The sequence below is a fragment of the Cottoperca gobio genome, chromosome 16 (genome assembly GCF_900634415.1).
Source record: "Cottoperca gobio chromosome 16, fCotGob3.1, whole genome shotgun sequence".
Lineage (NCBI taxonomy): Eukaryota > Metazoa > Chordata > Actinopteri > Perciformes > Bovichtidae > Cottoperca > Cottoperca gobio.
Genome location: NC_041370.1, coordinates 16,876,237 through 16,897,561, shown reverse-complemented (window position 1 = coordinate 16,897,561; position 21,325 = coordinate 16,876,237). Strand labels below are relative to the sequence as shown.

General features: G+C 41.1%; 2 protein-coding genes across 5 annotated transcripts in view; both read right to left on the bottom strand.

Moving 5' to 3' along the window:
* The window catches only part of grb10b (growth factor receptor-bound protein 10b), a 62,824-nt gene extending 59,610 nt beyond the window's left edge, over positions 1-3,214 (bottom strand). The window contains exon 1 of one of the 3 annotated variants that reach the window (XM_029450820.1): positions 3,015-3,214. The gene's annotated coding sequence lies outside the window, so the exon portion shown is untranslated. The remainder of the gene's footprint in view (positions 1-3,014) is intronic. The other 2 variants (XM_029450819.1, XM_029450821.1) reach the window with 2 other exon arrangements.
* Positions 3,215-5,697: 2,483 nt separating this feature from the next.
* cobl (cordon-bleu WH2 repeat protein) overlaps positions 5,698-21,325 on the bottom strand; it is a 57,244-nt gene continuing 41,616 nt past the window's right edge. For both annotated transcript variants that reach the window (XM_029452289.1, XM_029452288.1), the window contains 8 exons: positions 14,056-14,377; positions 13,024-13,142; positions 12,567-12,734; positions 10,786-12,395; positions 10,459-10,692; positions 10,122-10,238; positions 8,737-9,030; positions 5,698-7,737 (listed from right to left, as the gene is read on the bottom strand). In XM_029452289.1, coding sequence (XP_029308149.1) covers positions 7,654-7,737; positions 8,737-9,030; positions 10,122-10,238; positions 10,459-10,692; positions 10,786-12,395; positions 12,567-12,734; positions 13,024-13,142; positions 14,056-14,377 — 2,948 coding nt within the window. In that variant the 3' untranslated portion in view covers positions 5,698-7,653. The remainder of the gene's footprint in view (positions 7,738-8,736; positions 9,031-10,121; positions 10,239-10,458; positions 10,693-10,785; positions 12,396-12,566; positions 12,735-13,023; positions 13,143-14,055; positions 14,378-21,325) is intronic.

Below are 21,325 nucleotides of genomic sequence, written 5' to 3'. Positions count from 1 at the left end.
ACAGGATTACTCAGCGGTTATAATTGAGCTACCAAGTACATAAAACATTAATTGAGCTGTAATGTCAACAATAAGCGGTCACATGAGTCTTAAGTACTGTTAACTGGTACCAACTGAAACAACCTAAATGCAAAAGTTTGTAGCATGCTCTAAGGCCAAGTATGTGGCAACTCAAACATTTTAAGAAGAGAGAGGAGTTTCTATAAATGATACCTGATACTGCAACAGTACAAACTTAACCTTTAGCCAAAAAAACAAATAACAGTCAACAACATTGGTGGATTACTTATTGACCACCGTCGGCCCAGCTGAGCATTTTGGTAGAGATGGTGAAGTTACTCTGCTTTTAGATCCAGGCAGAGTGAGTCGATTGACATGAACTGTGCAGTGGTCCCCCCAGCAGGGTTAATGGTGTCATGACTGGGAGGGGGTATTAACAGTGTATAAGCCTAGACTAACCAGTGCTGAATGACTGCTGGCTGACGCAAGACCCAATGGAATGCTGCCTGGAGCACGACCACAAGCTCTTATACCACCAATACCAGCTAATAGGATATCTCTGCCCCTTTTCCCCATGGATGGCAGCTGAAACTATATGCATACAAGCAAGGTCAAGGGAGTTATCCAACCTTATGTGCATTTCTACATCAAGAAGAGTTATTACGCTTAAAATGAGGCTCAGGTGTTGCTCATGATTATGCAACAAATCTCTGGGTGGGATCACTGCTAAGCACACAGTATTTCAAATCAAAAACCAATGAAGTATGAGCAGAAGAACCTAATGCATTGTAGATTCTTAAGAGTTTCTCAAAAGACAAAACACACAGGTCTGAATCCTAGAGCAAGTTGAGTATAGCTTATTGCTAGTGTAATTATGTGCAATATGTGCAGTCAGCAGCCTTTTGGCAGCATGTAGTCTCGCAGAGTTCATGCCCCGTCATGCCTGTGCTTACTGAGCATGGACTTGAAATAGCAGGACTGGTGCTGAGGGGGTGAAAGAAACCGCAGCCAGAGTGGTTGCCATGTGCACAGAGATGTGACCACAACATAATTAAATGAAAGAAAGCAGGAAATAATGGGCAGGGGCAAGGAAAAGAGAAATCCTCTTTGGCTTTGAATGGGAGAATGTCAAAAAAATGACATGCTTGAAAAGCCATGTGATCAAACTACTTCATATTCAACCACACTTAATAGGTTAACATGCAGAGGGTGGTGCATGTGTGCCTATCTACGTGCTCCAGTGCAAGTTGCCAAGTTGGGTGGAATATCAGTGGTTGGCAAGATTGTGTGTTTCACTTCAGTGACTCCAAGAAGGCTGCTGACTTAGCTTTGCTTGTCTTAATTCTAAAAAGGTATGTTGAGGTTACATTTAAGTCATACTAATACATTTAAGTATACAGGGTTTTAATTAACCCAATAGTAATAAGCCAGTAAGTGTTGAATGACTACATGCACTCAAAACCAGACATTTTTTTGAACATTAAATAGAGGCAGTTCTCTCACAATTTCAACAAGTTTTTTCCTTGAAAATGTTCACTGACAGAACCAATTTGGAATAAATTACCTAAAAGATCTTACCATGTGCATCAGTCCCTAAGCACTTCCTTCCAGTCTAACTCCACATTCCCAATGAGAGCTCTGATCTGCATTCAAATCACACAGGCCAACATCGATAGTTCCCAGAATCATAAATTTGGTTGGTTATGCAACTTTCTGCAGAACTCACATGCAGCCAATGAAGGAATTGATTTGGAAGATTGCCCAAATGACAGGGCAAATTAGATCTACGAAGAGTTGCTTTGTCGAGTCTTTATACATGAAGATAGATTAGATAATGAACAGACTCTCTCAGTCACATGAAATTTCTATTAGTGTTACCATCATTAAACAGAGTTTCTCAAAGTATTGTATTCTTGACTTGATATATAAGGCACAGTAGGTATTTAAATCAAATGTCACACTGAAACAAGAGGAGTGGTGCACCTTCAGTGTGCATTTACAGTATTTGGTCAATATCTCGATTTAGTGAAGGCTTAGAGGGGAATGAGTAGCCCAGGGATTCCCAATTTTTTTCACATCAAGCAACCCACTTCATGAAGCCCAATTTGATAAGACTTTCCAACACACTCCCTGTGGGAGCACTCTTGAAGTTGTATTGATTCAGTATTCCAGACCTGCTTAACAAGTGTGCTGATAACACTTTTAACAGTCAGTGCCGTAATTAAAAACTTCCTCTTATTGTGTTAAGCCTCGGTGGCTGTAAAACGGATTGAAAAGTTCCTCCTTTAGAGGGGACCCCCTGGAACCCACCCAAGGACGCACAGGGGGATCCTGGAGCCCACTTTGGAAATCACTGCAGTAGGGCTACATGAGTATCCCTGGGAAAACGCCTCTTTATCCCCCTCCCCACCCCCAAAGCAAATGCTGCCAAAAGGATAAGGCGATAAGACGAGACTGACGAAACTCTCACAGAATTGAGTTTGGGGGGGGGCAACGCAGGAAGCTGGAGTCCTACTGGATAGAAAATAGGCTATGGGCCACTGTAGACTGCTGTTACGCAATCGTAAACACTGCAGGCTGTTGGGATCAAAATATTGTTCCCCATGAGACATTCGAATCACAGTAAAGGTTGGGAAAGGTGCAGCACGAGATTCAGAAGCTTATCAGCACGCGTACTAACCCCGGAAAAGTATACAGTGGAAGCTTTCTACTAGATAAGATGCAGATAACTGAATATAGTTATAGTTGAAACAGCCCGATCCGATGAATAAACTTGTTTTCAAAGTTCAATGACTGGCCGCTACGTCGTCAGAGAGGAGGGCACGGACCGGTCCCGCTAGGCGGTTCATTCTCAGTGCGCACATGTGTTGCGACCCGCAAAAGAATAATCACAACAGCACATTAAACTTTTATTACACGCGCTCACTGCCAACTCCCCGCGGACTTTTTATCCCCCCCCCCCACACACACAAGGAGCATGGGAACAGCGTCTTCATCCGGTAACATGCACTCACCTTTCAGCCAGAGGCAGGCAACGACCCTCAGAGACAAACACGGAGAGTGGCAGACAGGAGATGAAGGGACACTCGGCGGAGTTGGATCAGGCTATGGTGGTCAACATTCCCGGACTGGTCAGATAGACAGAGGCAAGAAGAGGAGGAGGAGGAGGAGGAGGAGGAGGAGGAGGCGAAAACAGTGGCTGCAAAGACTGCAGGCAGCTCATCTCATGCGGCCGGGCGGGGAGGATACACATACGCACACACAAACACACGCTCGCAAACAACTCCTCCCCCTCAGAGTAGACCACGCCCACAAGTGAGGGGTGATTAATGCGGCGTTCAAGTCTCATGAGAATAAGGGTGTGTTCAGAGGATTCCGCTGTTTTTTCAAGAACTGTCTCACTGGTGTTTTGAGATCAGTGTGTACTGTTTATAAAACACACCGCTTTTTAAGTTAAACAAAGCAACTAAAGGAGGTGTATGCATATACAAAGATTACCAGGTTATATGTTCAAGTTGTTTTGAACTTTTTTTTTAAAGAAAGACATACAGTTGCTCAATAGCAAATTATTTTTCTCTAATGTTTGTCTCTAAAACTAATTAGATAATGAAATGCTACCGTCCTCCAAATTTTACAGCTATGTAGTATTCAGATTTTTTGGATTAGTGACACTTATAATAGACCTACTAATTTCCCCCTTCGTCTTCCTTCTCTTTGCAAATCAATGCCCTTTAAAATGTGCTTATAATACCTTAATAGCTTTCACACCATTAATATAAACATTTCAATTGCTTTAATTCATCCTTCAGTTTCCCATACTTTGCCGTTTTAAACGACAGGTCACTTTAATATACTTTAAAGTAAGTAGTTAAACCCATTGAACATTAATGTAAGGGCATTATTGTACAGTAAACGTTTTCATAAACAGGGTAATGTATGTGTTAACTGGCTGTCGCAAGGGGGAAAGGTTCCTGTATTTATGTCAGCTCAGCAGTACTTATTATTACCTTAAAATACTTAAACTAAACTGGTAAACCAAGGTGGTCACATGGCAAAAAATACTGTTATGGTACATTGTGACACTCAAAATCAAAAGCCCAGCTCTGACAAGTGCAATCACAAATAAAAATACTGTGAAGTATGTATTGCACAACTGGGGGTCAAATCTCGTTACACCAGAGTTACCGTACCTTGTGTTTTTATCCGTCTGTGCCTTGTAAGGATATTGCATAAGACCTTCTGATGTTTATACTGTATTACTGACAGCAACAGGTGCACATTCACCTCATGTGTTATTGCAATTTAGACTTGTAAAAAGTTCAAAATGTATAGAGATATATAAAAACATTTAGGAGTGGCATGCACCAACTTGAATTAAAGCCCAGAGCACTGTCAGATAAAGTTCTGCCTCTGGCTGAAGTGACTCCAGGGAGAACCCAGCACTCAGCACTCACTTCATTTTTCATATTTCATGAGATATTTCAGACTTGGATAGGCTTCAGTGATGAGAACACACCATGGGAGTCTAAAGGGCAAAAGGTCATCAGTCCTGTGTGTTTGCGTCTGGATCAGGAACAACAGGGGGCTCACACTGTGTCCCCCATCAGTGTGTTAACACACACTCAAAGAGCAGACATTGTGCAAGCCATTGCATCACACACATACAAACACACACCATGCAACAAAGCATTCTTCCTGTGAGACTGGCACTGAGACATAAACTAAACATGCATTATGTTGATTTTGCCTCATCAGACATTCAGCATCACACACAGACCTTTTGTTGAAATTGATTGATCAGATATATAGTAGACTACCCAACATCAGAACACAAAGTCAATACAAACCCCTGCTGATGGTGGGTGTCACTGTGTCCATCACTCATAAGTCGACTAGTCAACACTAACAAAGCTGTGTAATAGAAGACGAGGCAGTGGGGGGAAGGCTTTCACTATAGTAGGCTGCCTTAGGCCCTACATGTGAAACTGTTATGGCAACAAACTTACCAATGAGGTTGGTAAAGGCGTAACCAAGGCCAAACCCAAATTGAATGATTTGTTGTATTTTGTGGTGTGATGTTCTGGTAATTCTTGAGTCAGATGTTGTTTATGTTGCCAGTATGGTTAAAATGGTTTGTAACCGTAACGCAGGCACAGGCTCAAACACTCGTACATACTCCCAACTGAAAATATCACACACACCCACCCACACACACCCTCCTGACATTTGTTAAAGCAGATTTAAATGACTGCATGAATTTTGATCCACTTAAAGAAGAACTTGTGGTCCTCGGCAGGAATTTAAAGCTCTCTCAACGAAGCCAAGATCACTCTTACGCACTCTCAGACTTATCACTCTGCTATAATTTACTCAACAGATGCCCTGCACTAATCAGTAAAATCCCTGAAAAACAGGCAATTAAATGACGGTATTTCACATTACTGACAAGAGAATACATCTTAAATGTCTCCACTCCAATGTGTGAAGGTAGAGGGACACAATGACTAGTGTTAAATAAATCAAGAACGCAGGTTGGGTTGAAGTTCTACGAAAATCATTTTGCGTGACCACATAGTGATGAGTCAGGGTCATGAGCTGCTGCCCGGAATAGTAGCTCATCTGTGGTGCGGCAAAGAGCGAGAGAGAGAGAGAGGTTACAATTTATTTCATAAGGACAGGAGGATGACCACAGTGCTGGGAATGGCACAGGCACATGCTTGAGGAAAGAACATGCTAATTCTTATTGAATAAAGCTTAAATACAGGAATGTCAGCTTCAAGTCAGTTTTCAGTTGATTGCAAAACATTTTATTGACTCAAAAATTAGGGTAGACAAAAATAAATCTGCAACCTTCCCAAAAACAATGTGCACTTAAAACTTTAAAAGCAATAGCTTACAAAATGTTCACACTATCAGTGAAATAGCTCTCTATTGAAGATTTAAATGAAATCTTTCACAGCAATGATCTTTCTTTAGTTTACAAAATATACAATGCTACAATGTGCTGCAGGCTATTGCGTGTAGATGAAACCATCTAGCAGAAAATGAAACAATCCCTACTAGTTAGAGAAAGAAAAGGGTTTTCACTCTCAGGGTTAAACATGCAACAGTAGAATATTTGTTTTGAGTGTTGAAACTGAGCAGAACTCAATCCACAGCAGCAAGCATTTACACCTGAATATGGATGCTCTAGGTTTTTCTCCATAACGATACCATTTAATGGCAGTGGTCCACTCTCCCTCCATCAACCATAGCTAGGCCACACTGTAAACTTCACCTACAGTGGAGCACAATGGAATGCAATAACACCTGCCTAAATCAAGGCAACCTTAACTACTGCTTTCTCACAGCTTTCCTATGACTAGTGGTTTGTATTACACAGCCATTACATACATGTAGTGACGTGTTGATTGGTTAACTAATCTCTTTGCTCATGGTGACATCCACCATTGATATACTTCAATAACAGTGCTTCAGATATGTTGAAATGTCAAGGAAAGGAAATGTTCCTCTTCATTTCTCGAGTATATATAGCATCAAAGGCACAGTCAGTCTTATCGCTTCTGTACAAGTATGCGTGTCTGCAGGGCACTGACCATGTATGACAATGTCTTTAGATTTTAAACAACAGCACAAATTAAGGTTAGAAGATTAAACAGGCGTATGTTGAGCTAAAAAGGCACATGTCAGTCACCACCTGTCTTACTCCTCCTCAGAGCCAAGAACTGTAGAAGTTGGCATTATATGGACCAGGTCTGGATAAGATACACTTTTACACAAAGAAATCAAACATTGTCAATGGATCTATCCATTATTTTCATAAATGTATTTAAGTTATCAGTTGTCGTAAGTTAATAATAAGTAGTTCAAATCTGGAAACATCATCAGATCAAACTTATTGCACCCCATATAGAATCTTTACAGCAATCATATACATAACACTGACTGAGCAACAGTATAAGGTGTCCATAACTTAACTGTGGTAAAAAAAGAAAAAAAAAACAGAACAAAAGAAGTATAGAAAGTACCGTCAACCATTTAAATTTTCTTTCATTGGCACACATTTTGTACAACATTCCAGTTAAAACTACTGAATTCAAGTACAGATGGCAAGATATGTTTAGGAACAGCAATATGTTATAAAGACGGACATGAACTCTTTCCAACATGCTATTGTGAGAAGCTTACTGATAGATCTGATATTATAAGTGGAATTACCTGCAAACCTTTCACCTGTGACACCTTTATCAGACATATGTTACCGGTGTTTGGCTACTAAGAGAGCAACATTCAACATACACACATAGAAGCAGCGCTTAAATCCTTCCCTTTATATACAAAATGATTTGAGCATTAGTGCATCAGTTTAAGCATAAGGCCCCAGAACGGTGGTCAGAGCTGTGAAGCCCTTTTTGAATAATCTAGTTTATCTCGATGGCATGTAGAAATCATTCTTTATTTTGATTTGATTTATCATAATTTGTGTAATGTGTTTGATAAAGTTACCCAAAAATGTTCAAAATGTGACTCAATCCAGTTTTCCAAATGTCTAATGCAAAAGCAGAATGGCAAAAAAAACAACAACAACCTGAAATGAAGGAGTAATAATGATAATAAGTGTGTTCCTTGTTGCGGTGATGTGGACATCCCCTCCTAGTGCTGAGGGAGTGTTGAGGAGGTTGCTTGGATTGTTCCCAGTCTGCCATTCACTTGGATTGTCTTTGTGGGTGCAGCGACCTAGTTAAAAGAGACATGTCATGTTTTTAATTCTCCACTTTAGTTCATGGCAATCTGGAAAGAATATATCAGGTTCTGTTGCTTTGTGGCGTCTAAATGGATACAGAAAAGATTGCCTAAACTAAAAAGCTTTTATTAGTAGATGTATTACCTCATCAAATCTGAAAGAAATGTGGTCAAAACCTCTGTGCTCATCTTCCTTATTGTCCTCCTCCTAACACTGCTCATGCTTTGATGTCCTTCCTGTCTGATTTAAATGACGGGAAAAAATAATATTGCGTAAACAATTCAACTGTAATTTCACACAGCTGCTGACCTGAAGTTGAACTTTATCTTCTTTAAAATATTCACACGGCAGCAAAGTAAAACTGTCAGATGAATCTGTGAACGTGTTACAATCTGCGATTCATTTCCAGTTTTCCGGCTGCTGCACCGCGGGAGAGCTTTGTTCTGGCAGTGATGTCTTGCAACGAGGCAAGACGTGAGAAACCAGACCGAAAGATGTGAGAAGAAAGAGGACATTGGTTCAAATGATATGCTTGAATTTCTGTTGCTGTCTCTATGTTTCTCGCCTCTATCTGTCCGTCTCATTTTGTCTCCCTCCCTCTCTTCTTTGATAAGAGTCTCTATGGATGAGATTATGCCGTCTTGTGCACCAAGACAAAAATCAAATCATTAAACTATTCATCACTTGCTGTGCTATTGCTAAATATTAATTAGCTTAGGCCGTCTTTGTTTTATTTTTTATTGCTTCATCATTTTATGTATGGCTCCCTTTTCTGCAGGCAGGACTGATGAGACGGATAGAGCTTTGGAAGCCAGTATCCTCTGATATAATTGAATCCAACGGGACATGTGATATTAAACTGTAACTCTATACCCTCATCACTTCGTTTTCATGAACCAATCATGAAAATCTAACAATGCAAAGTGGATGAAGTTTGGGAAGAACTTTCACTCTGTGGTGTAAAACGATGGTGTACTTTTCTGTATTTGTACCTTCTTTAGCCTCTCAGCAGCAGATCCAGTGCGGATAGAATCCAGCATAGCCTCCCTGGCCAAGGCAGGGTTAATGAGGGCGTTAGCACTTGCCACAGTGCTAGGCTTACCCTGGGGCAAGAAGACAGGAGGAGGAGGAGGAGGAGGAGGTGGTGCATTTATAGATGCTGGTGGTGGGGTGAGGACGGTAGTGTAAGTCAAAGAGGGAGGAGAGGTGCAGTTCCTCCCCCCTCTCTTCTCCTCCACTGTCACCTTCTTGGACTTCTCAAGCTCACCAGCAGCCTCAGATTTGGTCTGTAGGACACAAAGGAGTGAGACAATGGTAACTCTAGACACATAAACAAAGGCAGGGGCTCTCACATATGTGCATTTCAACTATCACTCATGGCCGAAGACACAAGGGCATCTCGCATCAACTTAATTTGATGTTTTTCACTTTTATCTGATTTATTTTTGTAACTCCATTGTACAAAGTTATATAGTTGTTTTTATTTATTCACATTTTTCCTTTTTAAAGAGGTTTTGGGTCTGATTTAGTCATACAGCATTCCAGAGATTCCACTTCTGGTAAGGAACCTCCAGAATAAAACCGCAGATGTTTCATCTCCAGCAGCACGTTTTCTGCCCCTTTCATTCCACATGGGTTCTTACATGACAGCAAACCACAGCTCACAGAGGGATGGAAATAGACACCCGTGCTTGCATAACTTGGTTCATGCTTTGTTCTGTGAGCTGCTAACTAGCTAACAATACAGGCAGAGAGTTTAGCAGTCACGTTTCCTATTAAACATACTTCCTATCCCAAGTTTACTGCAATAAGGACGTTTGTTTGTTCTGTTTTAAGCACAACAAGAAGAAGAGTATAGTATCTGTGAGGCTGTAGAGTCAGCGTGGCAACATGCCAACAATGACGATGTTTAGTGGGTATATTGTTTATGTTCATCATCTTATAGCATGTTAGCATGCTGACATGTGTTCATTAACACTAAAAAGAAGCTGGACTAGCTGTGGCTGGTGGAAATGTTGTTAGTTTTGCAGGATTTTGGTCAAACATGCTCTAAGTTCATGGCAAACAATACAACAGTTGTCAAGACATTTCGCATCAAAGCAAAAATGTCAATCTCATTAAGGCACTTGAGGAACATGAATGTCTGTGCAAAATTAACTAGCTTGACTAAAAATAATCAGCAATGAATTGAATAGAAATGTGCAAATATTCAAGGAGTCATTCAAGGAGGATGAAAGTGGAGGATAAACTCATTATTTTTTTAAATAATAATCATACTGTGACTTTTTAGGGCTTGGTTTTATCTCCCTATCACACATCCTCTTGATATTGACAGACTTGGAGTGATATTGCGTGAATAGCTAAGAGAGTATTTTACCTTCCTCAGCTTTCCCGAGCTGCTCTGGGCTCTGATGGCAGCCAGGAAAGCAGACCTGTCATTCTCCTCCTCATCACAAGTTGCTTTCTTCATGCTGCTGGGACCAGGAGTGGTTAGCTAATAATGAAATACAAAAGGGGGAAATTATTATACCTTTGATATCTTCCAGCCAACACAATCATTAACAATTAGCTGTACTTTAGAAATAAAGAATATAGTGTATTTCTGTTACTGGCAGTGGGGGTAAATGCTACCCAATAGTTTCCTTCCCATTGGCAATATAATCGCTCTCTCCCGCTACATTTATCATTCATATACTGTACTATGTTTATCGCACCTTCTTGAGCTGGCCCCTGCCGCCGCCTGTCTGGATTGCCTCCATCAGGCTGCTATGCAGAGACGTGTCTTTCTCAAGAGACCTAGAGATCACTGGTCTGAACTTTTTCACTGGCCCAAACACCGTTACCGGCGGAGGCCCAGGGGTCACAGCTGTGTCTGACACTGTGACAGACGGTTGTAGTTTTGCATCAGGTGTTGGATGAGTGGCTGCCTTAGTCGTGTCCCTCGTGTGCTGAAGACAAGACGTGGAGTATTGAGTACAAAAAATAATTAAGCTGCAACAAAATCGCTAACATGAAACATTTCTAATACAGGGTTTACTCACACTTGTCTGGCCTTGGGATACATTCTTGGGGGCTGTAGGTGGTTTGGCAGATGAATATAGAGGACTCCTTTGTGCAGGGCTGGGGCTTCTGAGCCGAATTTGTTGAATATTATCGATGTCATTACTGGCGATCGTATTATTTTGGGTTGGGCCACTAGGCTGAATGTGCCTATTCTTCGCTGTTTCTGTTTCCAGCGTGTTAAAGCTTCCTTTGGTGGATCCAACACAACTTCCAAATCCTCCCCTGTCCGGTCTCACTTCTTCAAAATCTCTCTGGCTGTCCGACACATACTCTGGGTAGCTCATAGACCTCTTAGAACCAGGTGGGTTGAATTTAGAAGCAGAGTGATTCTCCTTATTATCTGAAAAAGATGACTGGGAAGATTGGTGTGGATTCACTTTTATGGAGCGACCTGATCTCTGGAAACCGACAGTCTGTGACTTCAAAGAAGCAGAGGATTCATGCACAGTGGGGATGGAGCTGGGTTTAGCTGATGTCTTTGGGGTGTACTTAGTGATGGCTGACGCCACGTATTGGCTTGAGGTTCGCCTGGAGGGTTTGAGGAAGCACAGTTCTTTCTTCAGGTCTGGAAGGATAGGAGGGGGAAGGGTGGGTTTATTACTTGGCTGGTAAATGTTTTTGGACACTGAAATCTTGCTCTCCACCTCGACCTGCTCTTCTTTTGCAGCTTTGACAGCTCTCGCCTGTTCTTTCGCTTCTTCCTTAACCATCTCTTTAGGCTGGGCTCTCTCTACAGGTTTGTAAAGTAACGTTTGCGTGGTTTTCAGGTCCTCAGTGTAACTGCTCTTGAAAGTAGTTACGAAGCTTGCAGTGGGAGTACTTACATCTGTGCTCTCTTTAGCCTTATCAATGAGATCTTTGCTGAGGGGCACGGAACTTTCTTGTCTCTCGTTTGAGCTCCAAAAAGCTTTGGCTTTTCCAAGAAGAGGAGACCCCTCACTGGAATTAATTCCAGACTCTGATGAACCACCAACTTTGTTCCGAGAGATACCCCCTTTCACCATGTTTCCTTGATCGTCAATCTTAATGGCACCGACAGTTAATTTGACAGCTGGCTCTTCCGTAGCAGCATACAGGGCAGAAGGTTTGGGAGGGACCACGGTGAAAGTTTTCATACCAAAGCGTGATGTGACGTTACGAGTTATTTGACCATGTGAAGTATTCGGGCTGGAGTTCTTTTGGTAAACTCTGTGCATCTCTTCATCTCTCTCTGCAGACAGTACTGATCTCTGAACGGGTTTCTTCTCTTGAACAGTTTGAGCGTTACCTTTCACAGGATCAGGTTTCCTCTCAGTGCTCTTGCTGCATTTCTGCATGTCTACATCAGATTTTACTGCTGATGTTGTTCTTTGTTTATCATCTTTCACACTGTTGCTATCAGTGACAGGCATCTCTTTCATTTTTGCTTCTAGCATCTTTTTTTCCTTTTTATCACCGATAAACTTGTTCTCCAATGACTTCCCATGCTGCTCGGGTTGAGACGGCTGCTTAGTATTTGCCCTGCTGCTTTTATTACTGTCAGCAGCTGTACACGCATTGTTGTTTTTGTTCTTTGGCTCCACACTGGACTGGTGAGAAAAGCCTGGACCTGTGATAAGATGGGGTAAGAAAAAGTCCATTTAAAATATTTTAAATACAAAATTGTTTTGAACTGTATTACAGTGAGCTTAAAGGCACAGCATGTCAACAACACCATCAAAAGCACTAAAGTCTCTGCTCCTGTATGAGCCACTGGATGTAGGCATATTGTTCTTCGTACCTTTGCTGCTAGCTGACTCATTTTCTACAATGTGGCGTTCATAGTCCTCCAGTACTTCATCTATGGCTGTGACTGGCACATCCATGTCCACTACAGACACCGGAACCTCATTACTGTTTGTGGACGTGGTATAGGATGTCTCCTTTGCTGAGACTACATCTATGTGATCTGGAAAAGTGGAATGGATCATTAATACATAATCCTATGGTTACCAAGGTTATTAATTATTAAAATGCACAGCTATGTGAAAGGTTTGAAAGCTATTGTACATCAAACTGCATATTTATAGGATTATTTTAGTGTAGTGTTTCAGTGTTATGGTGGTTAACAGGTTTAATTCTTCACTGAACTACAGTAGACATTGATTCCAATGTTGAATGAATGCACGCCTGGACTGCCAGGACACCTCGAGGAAAATATATAATTCAAGTTTATGATTATGGGTAGACTGTGGCACCTGCAAGGTTTGCATCAAAATCTGCCAAAGTCTGATGGAGCTGGGCTGTGAGCTCTGGGTCATCTTCATAGCTGTCTTTTAATCTGCCCGACTTTGCCTGTGGGCTGATGTCATTGTGCCTGAGGATGGTACGTAAAAGCATGTGTCAATAATACATCTGGACACATGCACATGAAAAAACACACAAGCAGAGTCCCAACACTTTTGTAATGCAAAAACCAGATTGGTGCGTAGGAGCATCCATAATACAGCACTGGCTCCATAAGTCTCATTAACAGTCACCAGCAAACAGCTGTTTTGAACTGCTGATTTGATGCTGTTGTTACATCCGGCACCCTTCCCGTCCCTAATCTGCCACAGTAACCAAAAGGCTAAATGCCGTTCTGTAGTACAAGAAAGAAAGTAAATGTGTTAGTTTAAAGTATTTTGTGGTTGCTCAATGTTGACTTCCATTTGTATTGCAGCCTGCTGGCTTTGAAACATGTAGCTGTAAAGATATTATTACCACAGTTTATACTTCCTTTACTCTCATCAAGGGTTCAACTGAGCATTCTCATGACTTCCTGGCATATTAGCCATAACAAATTGCAACAAGGAGGCCAAAGCAAATGTAATATATCTTCTAAGAGACTTGGATTGGTCCTCTTTTCCTCAGCAATTCTGAGAAAACGTGGTTTGAGTGCTTTCCTGGAAAACAGAGGAGCCGGCAGCATTAGGCCAGGCCCTGGATTCATAAAGTTTCTCTGAGTAAGAGCATCAATCCAGAATGCTGTTCTGGGCACATCATCTACAACTCAAATATAACACATGGCGGGAACTGCTCTTGGTTATTACTGCTGGAACAGTTAACAATCGTGGAAAGAGTTCTAGAGTTATCTGAAACAGTGAGGGTTCACTCTTCATGTGAAAATGCAGGTGTGAAACTAAACTTAAGAAAATGCTTCTTAACTTAATTCTACTTTCATCCCTCACTCTTGTTAGCCCCTACTTGCATGCCTAGCCTTTCTGTAATGTTCATGACTTCCTCTCTACCTGTGTCTTGATCCCCAGGTGGCACATCCCTCGTCACTGTCACTGGAATTTCCCCGCACTGGTCCCAGTAGTCTCTCTGTTCCAACTCCACTATTTCCATCCAGAGACAAACTCCCATCTGGGGATGTGGGTAGGGTGTCCGATGGAGAGTTGACCATGCCTGAGTCCTCGCCCTCTGCCATGCCCTCAGAGGCAGCGTAACCCTGGTCGGGCAGGCTGCTGCCGCCGCTGCTGCTGCCCAAGGACGAGGTCTCCTCCTCGGGCGTTCCAGTTTCTAGTTTCCGGCAACTGGCTGTGGAGTTTTGCATTGAGTGGAGCCAAGCTGGGAGAGGATAGAGATACATGTTAGCATCAGAATCATGTGTTATCCCTGTCCTTTAAGAATTATAGCAACTTCAACATCCAAATCGAAGGGTTTCCAATGGCCTATGGTTGTGTATAGTGAAACTAAAGGCCTGAGAACGGGCTTGTATCGGGTTACACAATTACATTTGTCAAAATTAGACATAATAGAGCCCTTAGGATTTATTTCTTTTAAACTCATGACATGCATTAACTTCAAAAAACTCGTCGACCTCGTATATTTTTCTCAAATTCACAAACCTCAAAAAGACTTTTGATACCTGGAAGAAACACTTTGAAAAACAGCACATAAATAATGAGGGCATTTGTTTGAAAAGAAGCACAAGATGCAGAACGAGCAAGAGATAGAAGAGGAAGTATTTACGTTAGTTTCAACATCCATTCTGACACCACACAAACACACAAAGCAGAAAACACAAGCCAAATATACAAGCATGAGCACGACCACTTGTGGCTCGATAAAACAGCTTTAATGATGTGTCACTGTAAACAAACCCTTTTAATTAGATTTTTTAAAGAACTGTTTCAGGGTTCCAGTGAAAGATAGTATTGCTTCAGAGCCTCTCATCTCTTTAGTAGTACAAGGTCTTGGCGAACGTATTCAGTCACTGAAATCATTGAACTCTAGGCCAAGAGAACAAATATCAATGTACCATTTGTTAGGTTTTTAGCAGTCCAGCCAGCATGCACAGCGCTGGAAACTCCACAGGGGATTCTTTAAAATGAGTTTAACAGTGAGTGACCTTGTTTATAATACCAGGTGTCTGTGAGTGTGGGCATGCATTGTGCTCCAATATATCTTCCTATGTGTGTGTGTGTATGTGTGCTAGGCCTGTCAGTTTTGGGCCTGGTCCTAATGGTGTGGAGGGAACAGTCAGTTCCAGGAGATGTGGTGATGACTCACAGGGCTGTCCTCCCAGCGCCTTCCCAGCAACAGCTTAGTCATGCCAGCTACAGCCACAATCGGCACACACACACACACACACACACACACACACACGCACGTACACAAACACATGCACAGACAAGTGCACGTATACACACACTGTCTTATGCTCTGTTTACACACGTATATGCTCGCATTACAAACACACATCCACAAATTCCACAGTTCTAACTCAATATGACCTTAAGCACATGCTTCAGTTAAAGCCAAACTAATTGTGTCCCAAGCAAATAAACAGTCACCTGTTACACAATCTAACCACGGCAATCCATGCACAATCCAAAACCAAAGTTCTTTGAATGTTGATCCAGCCTTTAACTGTTTAATTGAAAAATGTCTTTCAAACATATATTCTGTTTTTCAATCACAACACAGATTGACTTTACAGATAAGTGTGTGTTCATTATCAGGACTATACAGGTTCAATGAGTGCACATTCCTTTACTAGGCTAAATCTTTGTAGCAGAACTCCATGACCTAGAGCTTGCAGCGGACTAATCATATTTTACATTCTGTGACACCCCAATAGTTGCATTCATATCGTGACAGAACAAGTTATATGATAAAAACAACGTCTCCATTCCTGTAAAGGGAACATTAGCCGCCGTTTATATGGATGTCCAGTCAGGGTTGATGGTAAATGTAGTCGATTGAAGCAATACATTCCTTAGTGTGTGCTATATTGACCAAGAAAGCGGAGTTTGCGGCTGCAAAATCTGTTGTTCCTCCTGCATCCAGCGCAGTCATTTGATGTGGCAATGACCATCCCAAAATAGAAGTACAGAGGATGTAATGGACATGGATACATTTTACAGTGTTCTGGATGACTCGGATATTAAGCCGTGTTTAGTGAGCCAGAGTATACGACCGGAAAAAAAAAAAAGCAGAGAGAGGCCGAGGCTGCAGAGAGGATATGGCAGGCGGAGACTATCTGGGCATCAGAAGCTCACACACAGTGTATCCTGGTACACGTAGGCACAGCTGGCACGGCTCCGCAAGCAGGAGCTTGCTCGGCTTTCTCGGGTGATATAGCGTGCACTGAGGAATTCATTGCTTCATTTCATTACATTAACCATCAACACTGATTGGACATCTACATAAAAGGTGGCACATTTTCCCTTTAACATAGTCCACACACAAAAAGAGCATTTTGCATTTTCTTGTATCTTCATGTATCTTATAATATAGTGCTAGACAATTGTAAAGCAGTTGTTTTATGATACAGTCTCCCCTTAAGGCCAGGACAATCCAAATGATACACTTAATTATTTTGTGAACCCCAAACAATTAACTCATTTTTCACATAGGATGTCACGACAGAAGGGTAGTTTTTTATCCCTACCTATCATTTAAAAACAAACTGTAAAGCAATGATGGAACTATAAGCCTCCACATTAATAATAACAACAAAAGTCCCACAAGAAATTCAGTGTGTAGTGTCATTCTGTTTTTTTAAGTACTCTGTTGTGAGCTCTCCTTGACAAGAGGTCTTTTATTTCATAAACTTATCTTTAAAATACATTGGGCACCACAACCTAAAAGCAACATGTCCTTGATAGATCACCCTTTATATGATATTGCCAAAGGCAGCATGCATTCAGGTGTCACATTTCTAAACCAAGCCACAACACCAAGCACAGAGAGAGAAACATACGCTGTCCAACTATTGATCTGCATATATCGCATCACCAAAATATTGACTGATAGATATCGCATGGCCTTGCCTCATAGCCTCATTTGAGCCTGCCACTCACCAATCACGCTGTAACTGATACGTCCAGGGTTTAGCTCATCTGTCATTGTATAGTCTTCTGACCACATTCTGTGTGTCCACTTTTAACTCAGCTCTGATCTCATGCATAATCAATAACAACCAGCGGATCAAGTTGAAATACAAAACCACCAACTATATACACATACATTTGTAAAAAAGAAAAAAGCATTGCTTTAAGAGTGAAATTGGAGAGCAGTATTTGCTTTCACTTCAACCGAATCAAATCCAAAGCATCACAAGGACAGATGCAGTTAGGTTACTGCCAAGGGGCTTCTGTGAGGCATTGTGACGCCAAGTGAAAGCAAGTAATACAAATAAGTATGATTCAAATGATAATAGCAATGAGACCTTGACAACATACAAGAGTACAGAAAAAAAAAAAACACAGCTGAACATCTCATAAGAGAATGAGAGGAGGGTGGTGAACATCAGGGGGTCCAGCAGAAACAGGAAGAAGAAGAAGCAAAGGGAACTGAGTGGATTGTCGGACGATTGTAGGGTCAAGCCAGAGAGAGACTTCAGGAGCGTTTAGAGCGCAGACGCACAGGCCCACAGCAGTACACTATAAAGCAGGGTGCGGGGTGGGGAGTAAAGAAAAGAACAGGTGACATTTGAGATGGATAAATCATGAACAGTATTTGAAGCTATTGCAATTGTACTTAAAATAGTTTGGTCTGTTTGAAGCTAATGTACTCGCAAGATTCTTGCTGTTCAGAGTTTGTATCCTCATGATATTGTACCTCTTTTTGGACAAAAGTGTCGGCTAAATTATTTGTAATGTAATCTAACATTGCACTTGGCGGGGAAGCGATGAAAACAGCATCCAGAGAAAAACCTAAAAGTAAAGAAACATTTAGCCTGGTCATGCAGAGAACACAAACAGAAACATAAGCCTGCATACAGTTCAGCATCACTCAACAATGCCTTTCATTATACTTCTAATACACTCCCAAGTACTATAAATGCAACAAAAAAGCCTCTCCAGTAGATTGGTTTTGACCCTTGCCCTGACCTTTTGAACCCAGAAGAAATAACAGGGCAGGTTGACATTTATAGATATGAAGCACCTTGACCTCACATGGACCCAGTATCACTTAACAACTCAGCTGCCGGGGTCACTGATGGAGAGATGGAAAGCATGTGAGGACAGATTGGAGTATTCACATGCATACACATGAGCACAAAAAGGTTTGGCAGTAAAGGATAGTTGCAAAAATACAAACTCTGATTAGGACGCATGAAATACAAAGTTAGAAAACCAGGAGGGCAGCTTCTAGGACAGAAAATAAAGAGCAAGAGTGGAGGAAAGGGAGAGGCAATCCATCTGGAACCTACAATGGGGAGCTGCTTCCTCCGCCTCCATGGGACTCTGCGGGGAGTTGCTTTCTATGGGCTCAATGGGAGGGAAGGACAGGGAAGGGGGTAGGACAAGCTGTGGTGGCTCCTGGCCTGGGGAGCGACGAGGTTTGGGTGGTGCTGGTCGATCAGCGGTTCCTGGAGGAGAAACAGCATGCAGGCAGGGCAGGCACTGAAGGTCATGTTTGTAATTAAAAGTGGAGAATGTGGCACAAACATCTTACAATTTATCAAACTGAAATTAGAACAGAAAACATTATGTAGTCTCGGAGATCTTAGTTTTGTTTTTTTGGCTTCTGTGTTTTTGTGCTCCACCTCTTAGAAACTGCTTGTTATTTTAACAGTGCTTTCTTTATGTTTGGATTTTCAAGTCTGTGGGCAGAACTCCATCCTGTCTTTGTCTGCTGGGCCTGGGAGGTTATCACTGTTAAAGTGCTGTAAGCTACTCTTGTGCTTACAGTACATTCATTTGTACAAATTTAGCATTTCTGTTGTTTTCATGAATATTGTATATAGTGGAGGGCCCAACCATGGCAACAAAAGTTTGTAGCTACCTTTCGGTCTAGATAAATCTTTTAAAAATTGAAGAATAATAAATGCATACTGTTGTTTTATTTCTTAGCCGCATATTCATGCCCCTTCAGTGTCATGAGTATGCCAAATCTGGCAGTTAACCTCTTACCATGTGGACGGGCCCACCAGGAGTTTTATTTTTGCCATGTGTTGTGTACAGTCCACCATGCTGGATGTGGTACCCATGCCACATGTTTTTAGAAAGCTTATTTATTTATTTATTATTATATTTAGATTTCACAACAGCAGGTACAATCAGCTCCTCAAACTAGTAAGCAAACTCAAATGACTCAAAAGCCAATGAAATTCAGAACATTTAGATAGGCGACTTGAATGTTTTCTTTTACAAATGTTATTTTTCTTTTCAAAATTGTATTTATTCTATTCAAGTTCATAAAAAAAAATACAAAAAAAGTTCAAAAATATTACAAAAAATGTGTTTATACTTCACTTACTGTGTGTCATTACTACTGACAGGGAATATGGGTATATAATAGTTATTTATGAGCAATACAAATAATATTTTATCAATAAATATTATAATATCTCACAGCTTGTGTTACTCTTAGAAAAACCTGTCTAATATGTTGTGTTTTTGTGGTTTTGTTCTGAAATTTGAACTTGAACTTGGTAACACTTGATTCTATGTTCCTATTGTGTTTCCCAGCTCACCACTACCAGCTATACCCATCTTCAGGCATCTTTTTCAGACAGTTTATTTTCTTCTAATTCAGTATATTCAGACCACTATTACTCAGTGCCAGAAGCACTTGGAGTGATTCTTCACTGTTTTGCAAGAACAATAAGAGTTATCTTTTGAATGAGACCAAAATCATGCAGCTGGTGCAAATGGTTGAAGAGCAGCTTTCAATTTACTTTGGGTATGTTGTTTGTAGGTATTTTCGGGTAAATTCCCCCACACTGTAAGAGGTTAAGACTGCATCTTAACCCCAGATTTAGTTTTAGCATTCAATAGCACTCCCACATCCAACAACATTTCTTCCCTATTTCATGAAAAAAAAAAAAAGGTACCAATTGACATGATTTAAAAAAAGAAAAAAGCAATGTGGCTGCTAATGTAAGAAGAGGCAGCAAGAAAGGGAGTAAAGAGTAGTTGATATACAGATGTGTAATATATGCAGACTATGATACACAAAGCACCGGAGATGCTAACACAAGTGTGGACTGATGAATGGGATAAAGTCAATCTGGATAACATGTTGAGTTGTAGGGGCAAAAGCACAATTACTGTAAAACAGCACTGTTGAAATACAGCTACTGAACGGTTCCTATAAGACTAGTGATGCATCAGCGTGCTGTGTCTTAGTCAGCAGGTGCTGTCGATGTGCTACTTTAGCTGTTTACTCTGCTGTCGACAATGGGAAGCAACTGAGAAGGCATGCAGGTCTGAGATGATAAACAACACCATCATAACCTCGACAGCTTCTGGAACACACACACACAGACTCACACAAGCAGTAAAACGATTGAATCCTCTTTTCCTATCAATAACACCCTAAAAATAACCCTGATGCTAATCCTACAACAAAATAGTTTTCCCTTTTGTTGCTCCGTTCACATGTTTCCCATTGAAATAGACCTAAATAAGCACACACAGATATACACTGGACTGATACATGTTCAATAAAGTAATTTAAATATTGCATAATATCTGGCAGTGGAAGACGTAATGGCATACAAACCAAGATTTAAAATACTTCTATATTTCAGTATTACCTTTAACGTTGTGAAGCTCCACCTCTGTTTACAGTATGACATGCACATCAATTTTGCCTAAATGAAAGTCTAAATAACTGTGTACATTTCTATGTCTGCTTATGCAAGCCAGAGAGCACCACCTGTACTGTACGTACAGGGTGTAGTTGTCTCGCCCTAATATGTGTACCAGCCATTAATTCGCTGCCAAATATGTTCTGTTGATGTATAACAAAGTACAGTTGTCAGGCTGCACTAAAGAACTGTGTAGTTGCTGCATGTGAAAAATTGATGTTGAGGTTCAGAGTAGGAATACAACTGTTTTACTACAAATACACATTTCAACTCAGTAAATACTTTCTAATACAAAGGGAAAGAAAGAAGATTGAAAATAGTGAGAGAGTCACAGCAAGAGAGAAGAGAGAAGGTATTGTACTGTCAGCAGTGTCAGGATAGAGAAAAAAGAGAAGGAGCTAGCTCTATACATTTATTAATGATCCTTGTGCTGTCTGTTCTATCCCGACGAATGCAATAAACTCCTC